Below are 14,168 nucleotides of genomic sequence, written 5' to 3'. Positions count from 1 at the left end.
TAAAATGAATTGTGGATTTTTAATGGATAAAAAGAAAAGAAAAAGAAGAAATTGGGAGGGGAGGGTGGCGTGGCATAATTGGGGTCATTCGTAGGATAAAAACTTGCCGATATGATAATTCACTGCTAATAATAATAGGCTTACTTATTATTTAGAAGAGAAAAGAACCTGTTTGGATGGAAGGAAAATAGGCCGGAAAAAATGACAACTAGAAAATAAAGGAAAAGAAGAAAGATAGTTAGTTAGAAGAGAGAAGGCAAAAAGAAGGAAAAATGATAATACAGGCGCAAACACAGCGTGTCTCACTCTGCTCCTCAGCCTTTAACTCCAACCACCACCATTACCAGCACTTTAGAGTTGGAGTTAAAGCACATGCTAGTCTGCCCTTCTTGTCCAGATTTCGATCAGTGGCCACCATGTCCACTAGAAGCAGCAGCGGCCATTGGAGGAGGAGGAGAAAGAGGAGCGACGACGTCGTATCACCTTCTTCTTCTTCTTCGAGATCTTCATGGCGTTGTGCAGCTGCCTCGGCCTCACCACCACCACCACCAGCACCCCCAACTGCAGATAAGGTCCGTTGCTTCTTTGTTTATCTGTCAATGCCTGCTCTCTTTGCTTTGATTCTTCGTCTTCCTCACTTCCAAGTGGTCGACTTTACACCAGAGAGAGGTGCCTGAATTACAGACGCTGATCCGAAGATTCTCGAAAGTGGCAGCTCCCTACTGGTCATCGGACGACAAGGAACAAGCGAGGATGCAGCTGGCCGCAGTTTTCGCTCTCACTCTCGCCACCACTGGCATCAGCGTTGGCTTCAATTTCCTGGGCCGCGACTTCTATAACGCCCTTGCCAGTCTCTCTCTCTCTCTCTCTACCGTCTTTCCCTTTTGTGCTCATTTTGTTACTTAATCTTATTGGTACTGGTAATAAGTTTATTTACTGAATTTTGTTCTTTGTTGCTTGAAAATTGGATGGTGATGATGATATAAAGACAAGGACCAAGAGCAATTCACAAAGCAGCTACTTTACTACTTGGGTGCCTTTGCTGGTGGAATTCCGGTGAGCACCAATTGCTGCACTTTCACTTAGGTATCCATCCCTCTGCTTTTTTGTTTCCTTACTCTTCATCCTTCTTTAATCACCACAAACAAACAAGCCTGAAATTAGCACAACCCCCAGAGGAAAATAAAAAAGGTTGTTATCATAAGCTTCTGTCAGTAAATTACACAGCAACCCAGAGTGGAAAAAAAAACATATATACAAGCTACTATATGCATTGTAGTTTTTTGTTTTTGTTTTGGGTATTCTGTCCATAACTTTCCACTTTGCGTTTTAACCACAACCACTTGGGTTCGTATTCGTACTATTATTGTTGATTTGTTTGCTTATGCAGTTCCATTGAAACAGTGACCTGGTTTACTGACATATTTGTTTCATATGTTGAAAACTGTTGTGCAGATTTTTGTGTTGCGAGATTATGCAAGAGAAACTCTTTCTTTGAGGTGGAGATCTTGGATGACAAAATATTACATGGACCGCTACCTAAGCAACCAAACCTTTTACAGAATTCAATCCCAGTCGATCATTGATAATCCTGATCAGCGCATTGTTGATGATCTAAGTTCTTTCACGGGAACTGCCCTATCCTTCTCCTTAACGCTTTTCAATGCTGTGATAGATCTCATATCATTCAGTAACATCTTATTTGGTATCTACCCTCCACTGTTTGTTGTCCTTCTTGTGTATTCGATTGGTGGAACAGCTATTAGTGTCTATCTTGGAAGGGTAATATTTGTAACTCTGTTTAACAAAGAACCATTTCCCATGCTATATACAGTTGATATATTTGGCAATAATAGAGGATACAAACTCGATTTAATTGAAACTCTGTATTTGTGTTTTCAGGGTTTGGTTTCTTTAAACTTCTTACAAGAGAAAAAGGAGGCTGATTTTCGTTATGGACTTGTGCGCGTTCGAGAAAATGCTGAATCCATTGCCTTCTATAGTGGTGAAGAAAATGAAATGCAACTTTTGCTGCAACGCTTCAAAAGTGCTTTTGAAAATCTGAGTGTATGAATGACTTTAGTTTTCTTCTGTTTTCATTTACTTGAGTTTTCTCTCCATGTAGTCATTAGCCTTTACATTGAGGACCCCTTTTTCTCACTCATTGAATTTAGTTAATACAATATTGTTTCTGTGTGCATTTACTATAAATATGCTGAAGAATCATACTTAGGACTTCCCCCTTCTATAGATCTACTGAGAGAAGATGAGCTTTTTTTCTTTCTTTCTTTCCTTGCATGATTGAATTTAAAGTACGCAGATGCCTACGAGTTTTGTTTGCAGTTGATAGTTTTACTGATTTACAATTACTGGACATGTAGATTTTTATGTCATGTGGTTCGATATGATTATGCTTTAATTCCTATTCCTAACTTGCAGAAATTGTTGATATCTTCAAGAAATCTCGAGTTTTTCACCAATGGGTACCGCTATCTTATTCAGATTCTTCCTGTTGCTGTTGTTGCTCCAATGTTTTTCTCAGGAAAAATTGAGTTTGGTGTCATTAATCAGTCAGTATCTGCTTTCAATCATATTCTTGGGGACTTCTCCCTTATTGTGTACCAATTTCAGGCTATCAGCGCATTTTCAGCTGTAATTGATCGACTTGGTACTGTCTTTCCATCCTTATCACCCTATATACTATAACTAGGATCTGTTGCGTATGTCTTCTCTGACCAGATAACTTTATAAGAAAGCTGGCTAATTTGGTTGATGCTATATGGGGTCTTGAAAAATTGAATGAATATGGGTAGTCTTCAAGAAAGAAATTGACATAAGATAACCCTTTTTCTTTTTCTATCCATATTCATTTTCCTTCCTAGATTCATTCAGATGATTACAGACATTGTTTGTGCACATAGTTTTAACTGTTTCTAAATTTTCAGGTGATATGTAAACATCTTCAATAATATTTGGTGACTAAGGATGCAAAACTACTAGAATGTGACCGGTTTTTTTTTTACTATCTCACAACTTGAATTTTCTACCTTTCACCATATCTTTTATGTTGCATTTAACAGTAGAAGCCTGCTATACTCTTCAAGTTAATTAGATTTATTCCATCATTTACAGATTCATTATATTTTGTATTTTGTTATTCTGCCTAATTCTATTAACTCCGTCCCTAAATTTACTCATGATCTGAAATATTGTAATGTTTTCTTTATGGGTTCCACACAAGATCTTTTATAGCATGTATTCCACTTTGCACACTTGTTTACCTAGTGATATCCAACACATGCAGGTGAATTTGATGATGTGTTGGATACCAGCAACTTTGAACGCCGTTCTGATCCCTCAGAAGGGATACGTCTTATATATTGTAACGTTGAAAGTTTAGCTGAACTGGATTCAAATGGATCCATTCCCATAGACAATGAGCAACAAAAGTTAGTGGATATAGAGAATTTGACTGTGCAGACACCAAGTAGTGCTACATTGGTTAGGGACTTATCATTGCTAATCAACAACAATGAGCACTTATTGGTTGGTAATTCCATTGTGATGTTGAATTTATCATGAGTTTACTAGATAAATCTTTTGAGCCAGTAAATGCTGAAGAACTTTTCTGGTATATGATCACTTTAATAGGTAACAGGACCAAGTGGGAGTGGTAAGACTTCTTTGTTAAGAGCTATGTCTGGTCTTTGGAGTACTGGAAAAGGAGAGATCAAATTCTATGTGAAAGATGGCGAAGAAGATCATCAACCATCCATTTCCTCAGGTGTTGCTCCCCTTAAGGTAGATACTGCTAATGATAAATATGGGGAACTTGGAAGGCCCTCAAATAGGAATTATAAAGGCATATTTTTCCTTCCTCAAAGACCATATATGGTATTGGGAACACTTCGCCAACAATTGCTCTATCCTACGTGGGCTGATGATGCAATTTCAACATCGGAGAGTACTAAACCAACTGGTATGTACTTCAAATCTTTTGGGCACATTTTTAAAAGCATTTCTGACTTAGATTTTTGGGAGCATTTTTTTCCTAATTTTATTTATAGAGCATGTTTTTGTTATTAGGATTTTGGAAATCCTTTTTAAACAACTCCCCTAAAAAAGGAAAAATAAAGAAAATAGGGGGAAACAATTTTCATTTACAGGAAAAGTCGCTTACCCTTGTATACCTATGCATAACAACTGGAAAGCCAAACTTTTGTAATTTTCCTGTGCATGTGAAATTGACTGAGTTGCTTAAGAAAATAACAAACAGATTCCAAAAGAGTATCCACTCTGTGGAAACAAGGTTTTTGCTGAAGATCAAGGATATGTGTCCTCCATCAGATTAATTTTATAGTACTTCGGCATGTTGTCTCTTGTGAACAGACTAGCTTCAACACTAGTCTACTCTATCAAGGGGTGTACTTTTGCACTCTATATATATTTTTTAAGAGAATAGGACACCTACTCTAATTGTCTGCAAGTTGCAGATTTAGCTATAATCTTCATGGCGTAAGACTTAATATTTCATTCAAGAAATCCCGTTTTATCTGGATGGGATAGTAAGTACCAATAATTGATAATGCTCAAGTAATCTCGGAGGTTGTATCGCGTCTACATTCTTGTATATCATTCTCTATTTGTAGATTTACATTTTGATCTCAATATATCATGATATGTGTACTGAGAAGTTGTAATCAGCTGTGACAACTGATTTTGTAATTCTTGCAGGTTCACTTCCTTTCTTGATGCAGGCACCAAAATTAGAAAATACAAGTGAAAAGCCTAATAAGCCCACAACAGAGGACCTGATACAGGCTTTGGAGGATGTCCGACTTGGTTATATATTAGCCCGATTCAGTAGTTTGGATACTTCATATGAATGGTCTAGTGTTCTCTCCCTTGGAGAGCAGCAACGCCTTGCTTTTGCACGTCTACTGCTTTCAAAACCAAAATTGGTTCTACTGGATGAATCAACCAGTGCTTTAGATGAAGCAAATGAGGTATTCATTTACTAGAAATTATCCTATCTTTTGAATTGATGATGCAAGTTTTATTACTAATCTTGGGTAAGCTTCAGCTAAAGGAGTTCGCATATTTTATGTTACCATTCTCTTTCCTAAGACTTTCAAGAGTATCTTCAGGAATTGTCCCTAACACACTGGACACCTTCATAGTAAACCTTATTACCTACATGCTACATTTGTCCGTTTTTGCGCTATGCATACAAAACACCAGAAATGAATAATCTAGTCTTTACAAAGTATTGTTTTATTCAACTCATTCAATATCATATTCATATAATTCAAATTTGTAGTGAGGTTCTCCTGGGTGTGCTTCTTTTGGCAGGCTCATTTATATCAGCAGATTGAGAAAGCAGGCATAACATACATTAGCGTTGGCCACCGGCGTACTCTATATGACTTCCACAAGAAGAACTTGCATATATCCACAGTCGATCCAAGCAGTGCCAATCGCAATTGGCAGATTAAATCCATCAATAAGGACACCCTATACCAGTTATCAAATCTATAATTGTAGCTGCCTTTAGATGGCATGATTTTCTGCCGGTCTTACATTACGTCACTTGTCAAGTCTTTTCTTTCAGAAAATCCAGAAGATATTTACGCCTGAGGCTTTCATGTACTAGGGGTGCATTTGGTAACAATCTTATTTTATTTGGATTAAACAGGAAAGGGAATTTGAGGAGTGAGAAAGAAAATAGATGTAAGGAAAAGAAAAGGGTGGAAGAATATAAATCAAGCACTAATAACTAAGTAAAACATTTTTTAAAGATAAATCTTAGCTTTAATGATTATGTTCTTTCTTGCTCCTCACATATCCTTGAAAAATAAAAATAAAGAAAAAACGTTATGAGTCGTTACATATTCATGCAACGAAGATCAAAATTGTTTCTTCAGGACAAGAACGCATATTGGAGAAATTGCTTTGTCTGAAACTGGGCTGAGATCTGAGTCCCCAACCTTCTTCCCATGGCATTAGCTGCAGTTCTTAGATCCTACTCGTCCAGAAACCGCATAAAGGTTTTGTTCTAAGTACTTCATTCAAAGAGTAATAGGAACCAAAATGGCCAAAACTGTGTAAATCATAAATCTTCGAAGAAGTTTGGATTGGATGGGCACATTGTCTGGTTGACGTAGAATTCGCTATCTTATGGGTGCCTTTGAGATGTGCTCTTAGCTTCATGGTAGATGCGGCCAGCATTTTAGCAATGCATAAATTTTCATTGCTTTAGAAATTGGAAGAGCGACAAAATCTCTGTTCTTTTTTTCAAAACTGGCAGGTAGATCCGAATAATCTGTAAGGAGACATCAGACATCACAATCCTTCATAGTAACTTGTGAGACAGAAGCAACTCAAGAACATACATGGTGGATTAAGAGCATGATTATATTGATTATTGCATTTATGTAAACAGAAAAGATGAATTGTCATACACTAGTACCAATTAGTGATCTCTCCCCAAAAAGATGATTTCCCAAACAAAAATTCCACCACTTCGAAATGTCTAATTGATCTAAAATAAAACGAAATAAAAGTCACAACCACTAAGGGACACAGGTCTCAGTCTTTAATACTTATTTAGAGAAGGAAACATTCAAACATGTTAGTTCTTTAAAACATATATTGAAATGTTGCCTATATGTTCCTCTTTTCCAAGGCCAACAGTCAAAAAGTCCTCATACTAAAAGAAAACAAAACAAAACAAAGAGTTCAATGGAGCAACATCACACTTCAAGCCAAATCTTCTCGGAATTACCAGCTGTGTCATTCAAAATTCAAAATCCAGCTTAATCCTGAAGACAAGTCCTCTAGAGCTACACCATCTATCCATGCTCAGCATCTGTACAGAAAACCGTAAACTACCAAAAGCACTTCCGGAGAAACAAAACCACGAGGCCATCACCAACTTTCCCTTACAAGTGGACGCCATTACCATTGCTATACACACCATTTAGCAAGCCATTGGATGTCTTAAAAGCATGTCCATTTTGGTGGGTTTTCACCATTACGTGTCCATTGCTCATCCCATTTGTAACTGGCTTTACTACATGCCCATTGTTTTGAAGAATTGTATTTGAATGCCTGCATGCTGCTATTAGTCCTGTAACAGAAGATATTATTCGCGTTAGCCAAACTAGACACAACTTCATAAAGTAAAAGCCATTTTGAGTTATTTACATAACAGAGTAACCAACAGTTGATGCAAGAGTTTTCTCATCGTTGCAAGTCTTCCCCATAGCTTAATTGCTTCAGTATGTAACATTCAAAGAGAGATTCCAAAGCAGGGGAAAAAGGAAAAAGAAAAATACCCAAGAACAGAGCAGAAGGCTTCCCTGGCCTTGACTTAAATTCAGGATGAAACTGAACCCCAACGAAGTATGGATGGGAAGGCAGCTCAACAATCTGCAGGTAATAACTAATTAAAGTTCACAGCTGCTAAAAATAGAATAAACTATCAAGCTGAATTATGGAGGACTCTCGTAATTCAGGCACTTGGGTTCATATAAAGCATGTCAACATATGCTTACCTCCATGCGCCGACCAGTTTCATCTCTGCCAACAAATGATAAACCAGCATCTTCAAGTTGTGATATCATATCAGGATTGACCTACATAGCACAAACAAAGCCTTCTTAACTAAAGAGAAGACAATTCAAGACAGTTCCTCTTCTATATCATATAGCCTGTCTGTTATGTAGAAGGCATGTTGATTACATGTAGTAGAGCATGAACAAACTTACCTCATATCTATGTCTATGTCGTTCATCAACAAACACCACATTCCCATACCTAAGCGTAAACCCAAACCATATTGGTATATTAGCATAACTGAAGAATGTATAATGAGGATTCAACAAAAAACAATATTAGTAATCTAGTTTCTAATAGCATAAGAATTGCTGCTAATCATTCCAGTACTTATTGGAGTCATGAAGTTTATGAAGACATGTACATATGCATATATATATATATATATATATATATATAAATATAAGATATAAGGTTAAACAGGTTTGAAGTCCTCACAGTTTTGCTGATTTGCTGTCAGCAACATTGAAGTAAGTCCTCCTCGATCCCAGACGCATAGTTCCTCCCATATGAGTTTTTGAGCCCTTAATGTTGAAAAGAAACTAGCTTTAGAAAAAAATTTAAACAAATCGAGTATTAAAGGTTATATCACTTTATCAACTACTGTGGGATCACATACCTCTGGCATAAATATGACACAAGGGCTTGTAGTTTCAGGATCAAACTCTGTGCTGTTAGCATCAACCATACCAAGAACAGATCGTGCAAACTCGATGACAGCAATTTGCATTCCCAGGCATATGCCAAGGAATGGAACTTTGTTTTCTCGAGCATACTTTGCTGCAAGAATTTTCCCTTGCACTCCTCTATCGCCAAATCCTCCTGGAACTAGAACACCATCAGCACCCTGAAATGAAGGATGTTTAGAGGATCAATGAAGGAAAAACACTCTGAATATACAACCAACAAAATATTAACAAAAAGGAACATTTAACGCAATCAATTATAAAAGCAGGATCACCTTCAAAAGATCCCATGCAGCCTTATAAACCTCAGGGGCCTGCAAGCATAAATTAGTAAATTAAATAACAAATAAACTAAATGAATTTTGGCAATATGGTAAGTTAACATTAGTGCAAACCTCTTTAGCAGTAACATCTTCAAGGTCACCCGCTGCAACCCAATCTACAACAAGTTTCCGGCGGCATGCAACAGAAGCATGCAGAAGAGCCTGGCACATGAAGCTAGACATCATAATCCGATCTCACAAATTTTAGACCTTGCAACCCATGCTATAAGGTGTCAAAAATATGTTTACAAAACAATTTACCTTTAAAACAGAGAGGTACGCATCTGAAAGACCTGTGTATTTTCCAACCATTGCAATTCTCACCTGTAATGCACAAGACAGTTAACAGCAAGATACTGGCATTACACAGACAAAAGAAATAACCAAGTCTTGATCTTGAAAGCCCACCGGATCATGTAAAGTCGCAGAAATTTCTGTCCTGGCAGTCCATTCCTTCAAATTTGGCTCTCTAGCAACACTGTTAAATAAGGGAAAGGTTAAAGACCAGCTTGCAGCAGCACAGAATGTTGCTGGTAGACCATAGAAAGGAGAGCATCCATGCAGCAAAGGAAAGAAAGAGATTATACAGCAAACAAGAAGTGAGTTTGTAAGACAAACCCTAGTAGGTTGAATCCTTTCAAGATTGCTTCATGCGCTTTCTGATCCTATTTTTGACAACAGCGGAACAAAAGTTCAAAAAATGGATTCTTGCTGTAAATATGTATAAACAAATTTAATTTTCAGACACAATATACTTACTCTTAAAAGCAAAGGGACATGCCAAATGTTTGGAACATCATAAAGAGTGACAATGTTTTCAGCCTGTAAAAGGTAGTTTGCTGATTAGTAAACAATAGTTAAGGTCAAATGAGGAACATTAGCATTCATATTATATTGTTATAGTACCGGCACGTGGCAAAATTGAGCAAGTTTTGCCTTGACATTCTCCTCAAGTGGCTGTCAAAGACAAATAGAAAGAAGAAACTTGAGACTTCTGCACTCACATACAACTAAAAAAAAGATTTGGAGAGGAAGGCAGAAGACAAGACCTTTGAACTCCTACAAGCTAGAATATTAGGTGTCAAACCATGTCCTCTGAGTTCCCTGACACTATGCTGTGTAGGCTTTGTTTTCTACAAAATGAATATTTAAATCAAAAGTTAATTAGAGCAGGTATATGACTGAAAATTAGTCCAAAATGCGCATAGACTATGCTTTGGCAGGCTCCATATTAATGGAACCATTAGCCTGCACAGTGCATATAAAATATAGCATTAATAAACACTATTTGGAGCACCTGTTCACCAACAACATTGATAACTGGCACAAGGCTGACATGAATCAAGCAGAAATTTCCGGGGCCTATCACAAGAAGCAAATTATTAAGGAAAACCAGTTTAATCAAAGACATAGAAAATTTAGTTTAAATGAATATGTAAAATAAAGTGCTATGTTCATCGAGCTCGTGACCTTACCTATACGATATGAAAACTGGCCAAGGGCCTCAACATAAAGCATTGATTCAATATCCCCTGCAATATGGGGAACAAGAGTTTATTTTAAAACATTTGATAGGATTTTATTTTGAGCTATTAAGTAACAGGAAAATATTGCGTCCTAAACAAACAAAATAAAATTTGCATGTACCTATAGTTCCACCTAATTCAATGACACAAACATCAGCTGGACCTTCCTTTCCATCAACAGGTACCATTGCCACACGCTCTATCCATTCTTGGACAGCATCCGTAACGTGTGGAATGATCTAGTGAGGGGGAAGAAATAAAAGTCAGGTACCAACATAAATTTTGCAAATCTTGGAAAGGTACCAAAAAAAAAGAATGTTGAAATCTACCTGGACAGTCTGTCCAAGATAATCTCCCCTTCGCTCTTTGTCAATAACATGCTGTTAAAACAACCAAGAGAAGAATTAAAAATGAAGAAGTGGTTTAACATACAAAGCTCACATGATTTCTTCAGTTATATCCAAACGTTAAACATGGCTCCACAAACCGAAAGGAGGAAGTCAAGTAACCTGATAAATTTTTCCAGTTGTGATATTGTTGTCGCAGGTCAAAGTGAGATCTAGAAACCGCTCATAGTTTCCAAGGTCAAGGTCCACCTTTGAAAACAAAAAAAGCGAGTCATAACCACTCTCTGTCACCACTAAAATTAGAGCATCAGCCACATCTAAAGATAACAATAGAAAGCACCAAAAACCCACAAAAGTTAAAACAACAGCATGCAATATTGGATCTGTTTATTAGGCAATTTACCTCGCCACCATCATCTAAGACAAACACCTCCCCATGCTCAAAAGGAGACATTGTCCCTGCATCTGTGTTCAAGTAGGGATCTGCATACACAGATACAATTCAGCATTAGTAAGTACGATATAAACTATTGATGTATGAAGAAGCATTAAAACTTATATTTCCTTATTAAAATAAAAATATTATCAAGTTGTATAAGGACATGCGGTAAAATATCAATAAGTCTGATACATCACAAGCAAGAAATATCCTAATATCCAAGCTCTATCTCTAACACCTGAACAAAGGCTGAGGCCAAGGTGAAGTGAAGTGTTTTATGATTCTCTATTTAGAGAAATTTACATCCAATATACAACACAACCACATTCAAAAAAACTAAGCTAGTGGGAGAACAAATTGCAAATTGTACTGTGAGAAAGTTGGAATTTATTAAAATGACATCAGTCTAAGTACAACGAAAAAGAAACGCTGCAATTTTGTTTTGTATACTCATCAAAAGGTATTAAAATTTGCATATTTAAACCAAAACCAGCTGAGGAAACTCTTAAAGAGAAAGGTACCAATTTTGATAGATGTAACACGAAGGCCACATGCTTGAAGGAGCAATCCGATACTACTAGCTGTGACCCCTTTGCCGAGTCCACTGACAACACCACCCGTCACCAATACGTACTTCATTTTGTCTACTTTCGTTATAAAAAGGTTATATTTTCCACAAAAAAGAACCGTCCTCTGCTGACTGCTGCTATCAAAATCTGAGAAAACCCAACATCACTAAGACTGAGACAAACCAAAGCAGAATAAATGTGATAGCAGGAAGAAGTAGCGCCTAGCACTAATTATAGGCTTACAGCTAGTAAGACCCAGTTGGTCTTTTGGTCTGATAAAACCAAAGATAATAAAAATAAAAATGCAACAAAGCATCAATGCCCAATGAGAGGCTAATCTGCATAGATATTATGGGTACATACTGGATAGATAAAGAGGGATGAAGATAAGAGAAAAATCAAACCTTGTTAACAATGGCGGTGTTTACAAAGGTTTCTGTCTCCCGCTATGCTTTGCTCTCTGGGATTTGATGTGGGTTCACAAACATCACATAAATACTTAACTGGGTATCGTCAAAAGGCTATACAGAATATGAAAGCAAAGCAAAGGCCAAACTGCCAAAGCAATGCAACTTTTTCCCTTTTTTTTCTTCTTTTTCTCTTTTTCCTTTGGAAATGATGGAAACAAACGAGAGATTGGTATCGTTATCGTTAATATAAACGCAAAAAAGGAGGACTTTGGAATACAAGATAGACCCAAAAGCCTCTCCTTTGTTCTTGTTTCAACCAGGCGGCGGGTGGCGGAACCCAAGCGCTTCTAAGAAGCAAATAAAAGAAAGACCTTGGCTTTTTAACTTGGAAAAAACTCAACTCACTCACACCCTTACTAAGATTTTTCTTTTTCTTTTTTTGTTTTTTTTGGGTTGGAAAAAACAGTAAAAACTTTTTAGGGTTTTCCAAGAGGACCCCCCTTTAATTGGTGATTACCATAAAGATTTTGAGCTTTGAGAATCAAATCAAGATATTTAAGATATTAAAATAATAATAAAAATGCCAAAAGAAAGATATCACATATTCCATTCTTGTTTTTTATACCATTTTAGCCATTTATAAAAGAAAAATATCTAGCAGTTAAAACTTGTTAGGGTTTTCCAACAGGACCCTTTAATTGGTGTTTACTATAAAGATTTTCAGCTTTGGGAATAAAATCAAAATATAAAAATATAAATATAAAAATAAAAAGCCCCAAAAGAAAGGGTATCACATATTTTATTTTCTTGTTTTTTACCATACTAGCCATTCATTCACACCAAGACAAACTTGGGATTTTAATAATAATTGATACAACACCAGACACGTGGCTCTGACAATGTATCTTGGGTCACTGAGTCACTGACACTTGCATATGCTGATATGCCCCTATGCCCCCTTGTGGCTGCAATATGCCCCAAAAAAACAAAACCAATAGCTGCAGAGCAGAGCAGAGCATTTTGATATGAAAAGGGCATCCCGTCCCGTGTTCAAAACAAGGCCCTACTTTCTCTCCCTTTGTTATTTGAATATGCTAATCTTCCCTATTAATCTACATTATCCCTTACTTAGGTTACATCTTAGGACTTTTATGTTAATTGCTCCTAATCACTTTTAAAATATTGCTTCTTGAGCTTTTGGCTTTTCCCATTAAGCCAAAGCATGCTTTCAGACTGTCCCTGATTTTTAACTTTTTCGTTAGAAAAATTTAGGCCCTTGGTAGTTATGTTAGGTTGGAGGTTAGGACGAAATGATGCTCCTCATCCATCCAATGTTATCCGGTCAAATTCTATCCGTCTTTGAGGTATTTTGTCGAATACTTTTAATACTATTTGTTGTGACGTAAAATGGGCCTTGTAGGCTTTGTTTATATATATGTGACATTGATATGAGTTGTATGTGGGGGCATGGGAAGGCCCATACAGAGTTGTATTTAAGGTTTCTATAGCTGTCAAGAAAGGCAAAGCTTATACTAAGTTAGCAGGCTGGAGAAACTTCTTTCTTGCATTGGTTTTTAATGGAAAGGTTTGCTTTTGAAAGAAATTTTGCAACCAATATTTGCGTACTTAAGTATATATTCACTGATTTGTGTTCATGGGTTTGTTTTCTTTTCTGATATTTGTGAAGAAACTAGGTAACCTGAGGGATTCATTTTTCATATGTATATCAAGAAAATGAAATTTTCAATCATAATCAAACCATTTTAGAAATGGAAAGATAACAACCAAAGGAGATGAGAAGATTCAAAAGAGATGAAGAAAAAACAGAAAATAAAAGAAAAAAAGATCACATGCTTTGAAAATGATCTCTTACCTGAGTTTTGAGAGCCCTTTTGTCTATGTCTTTGAATAAATATATCAGATTCTTCACTCTTATCCAACTCAAAGTTGAATTTTAGTAGGATCAGAGTTTGGACTTTTAGCCCTTAGCTTGAATATTAAACCCAAGACTTTCTATAGATTGAGTTATATTTTCCATGCATGTGTACGGGATAATATAATCTTAAAATTTTCATATAGTCTTTAATCCCATGCCATGTCCAAGAGTCAATTAGATAATTATAACCAGAGGCTTAATCAACTATTCATTCGTATATATGACGTGTGGAGCATCAACACACTCAATCCATACAAACAAAAACAAACAAAAAACATACTCAATTTTCGGTCACTAATCATCGGGAGAGAGACG

The 14,168-nt window shown here is 36.6% G+C and overlaps 2 protein-coding genes across 3 annotated transcripts; one reads left to right on the top strand and one right to left on the bottom strand.

Moving 5' to 3' along the window:
- The first annotated feature begins 188 nt into the window (after window positions 1-188).
- LOC117625019 (ABC transporter D family member 2, chloroplastic) lies at window positions 189-5,652 on the top strand. Of its 2 annotated transcripts, XM_034356581.1 has the most exons (10): window positions 190-572; window positions 664-850; window positions 989-1,056; window positions 1,456-1,782; window positions 1,903-2,067; window positions 2,440-2,668; window positions 3,305-3,546; window positions 3,652-3,979; window positions 4,735-5,006; window positions 5,353-5,652. In XM_034356581.1, the coding sequence occupies exons 1-10, from the start codon at window positions 273-275 to the stop codon at window positions 5,536-5,538; spliced, it is 2,304 nt and encodes a 767-aa protein (XP_034212472.1). In that variant the 5' UTR covers window positions 190-272; the 3' UTR covers window positions 5,539-5,652. The 2 variants fall into 2 exon arrangements, with proteins under 2 accessions (XP_034212473.1, XP_034212472.1); XM_034356582.1 differs by lacking the exon at window positions 5,353-5,652 and having other exon boundaries at window positions 189-572; window positions 4,758-4,901.
- Window positions 5,653-6,557: 905 nt separating this feature from the next.
- LOC117625020 (CTP synthase-like) lies at window positions 6,558-12,323 on the bottom strand. Its single transcript, XM_034356583.1, has 22 exons — window positions 11,912-12,323; window positions 11,460-11,654; window positions 10,903-10,982; window positions 10,662-10,748; window positions 10,482-10,532; window positions 10,274-10,391; window positions 10,102-10,158; window positions 9,924-9,988; window positions 9,676-9,759; window positions 9,533-9,583; window positions 9,386-9,448; window positions 9,245-9,291; window positions 9,035-9,104; window positions 8,888-8,950; window positions 8,699-8,788; window positions 8,579-8,617; window positions 8,237-8,464; window positions 8,056-8,141; window positions 7,770-7,818; window positions 7,557-7,637; window positions 7,338-7,431; window positions 6,558-7,129 (listed from the first exon to the last, which is right to left on the bottom strand). The coding sequence occupies exons 2-22, from the start codon at window positions 11,575-11,577 to the stop codon at window positions 6,942-6,944; spliced, it is 1,809 nt and encodes a 602-aa protein (XP_034212474.1). The 5' UTR covers window positions 11,578-11,654; window positions 11,912-12,323; the 3' UTR covers window positions 6,558-6,941.
- Between the last annotated feature and the right edge of the window lie 1,845 nt (window positions 12,324-14,168).

Source organism: Prunus dulcis, chromosome 4 (assembly GCF_902201215.1).
Source record: "Prunus dulcis chromosome 4, ALMONDv2, whole genome shotgun sequence".
In the NCBI taxonomy this organism is placed as follows: domain Eukaryota; kingdom Viridiplantae; phylum Streptophyta; class Magnoliopsida; order Rosales; family Rosaceae; genus Prunus; species Prunus dulcis.
This window is presented reverse-complemented; position numbering and strand designations above follow the sequence as displayed.

What these genes read in the sequence shown, in the direction of transcription:
- LOC117625019 (XM_034356581.1), top strand. Translation starts at nt 273, where the DNA reads ATGATAATACAGGCGCAAACACAGCGTGTCTCACTCTGCTCCTCAGCC. An exon ending in AGCTGTAATTGATCGACTTG is followed by an intron (nt 2,669 to 3,304) that starts GTACTGTCTTTC and finishes CAACACATGCAG; the next exon opens with GTGAATTTGATGATGTGTTG. An exon ending in CTTTAGATGAAGCAAATGAG is followed by an intron (nt 5,007 to 5,352) that starts GTATTCATTTAC and finishes TTCTTTTGGCAG; the next exon opens with GCTCATTTATATCAGCAGAT.
- LOC117625020 (XM_034356583.1), bottom strand. Translation starts at nt 11,577, where the DNA reads ATGAAGTACGTATTGGTGACGGGTGGTGTTGTCAGTGGACTCGGCAAA. An exon ending in CTGCGACTTTACATGATCCG is followed by an intron (nt 8,951 to 9,034) that starts GTGGGCTTTCAA and finishes TGTGCATTACAG; the next exon opens with GTGAGAATTGCAATGGTTGG. An exon ending in GCCTTCTGCTCTGTTCTTGG is followed by an intron (nt 7,130 to 7,337) that starts GTATTTTTCTTT and finishes CTTCTGTTACAG; the next exon opens with GACTAATAGCAGCATGCAGG.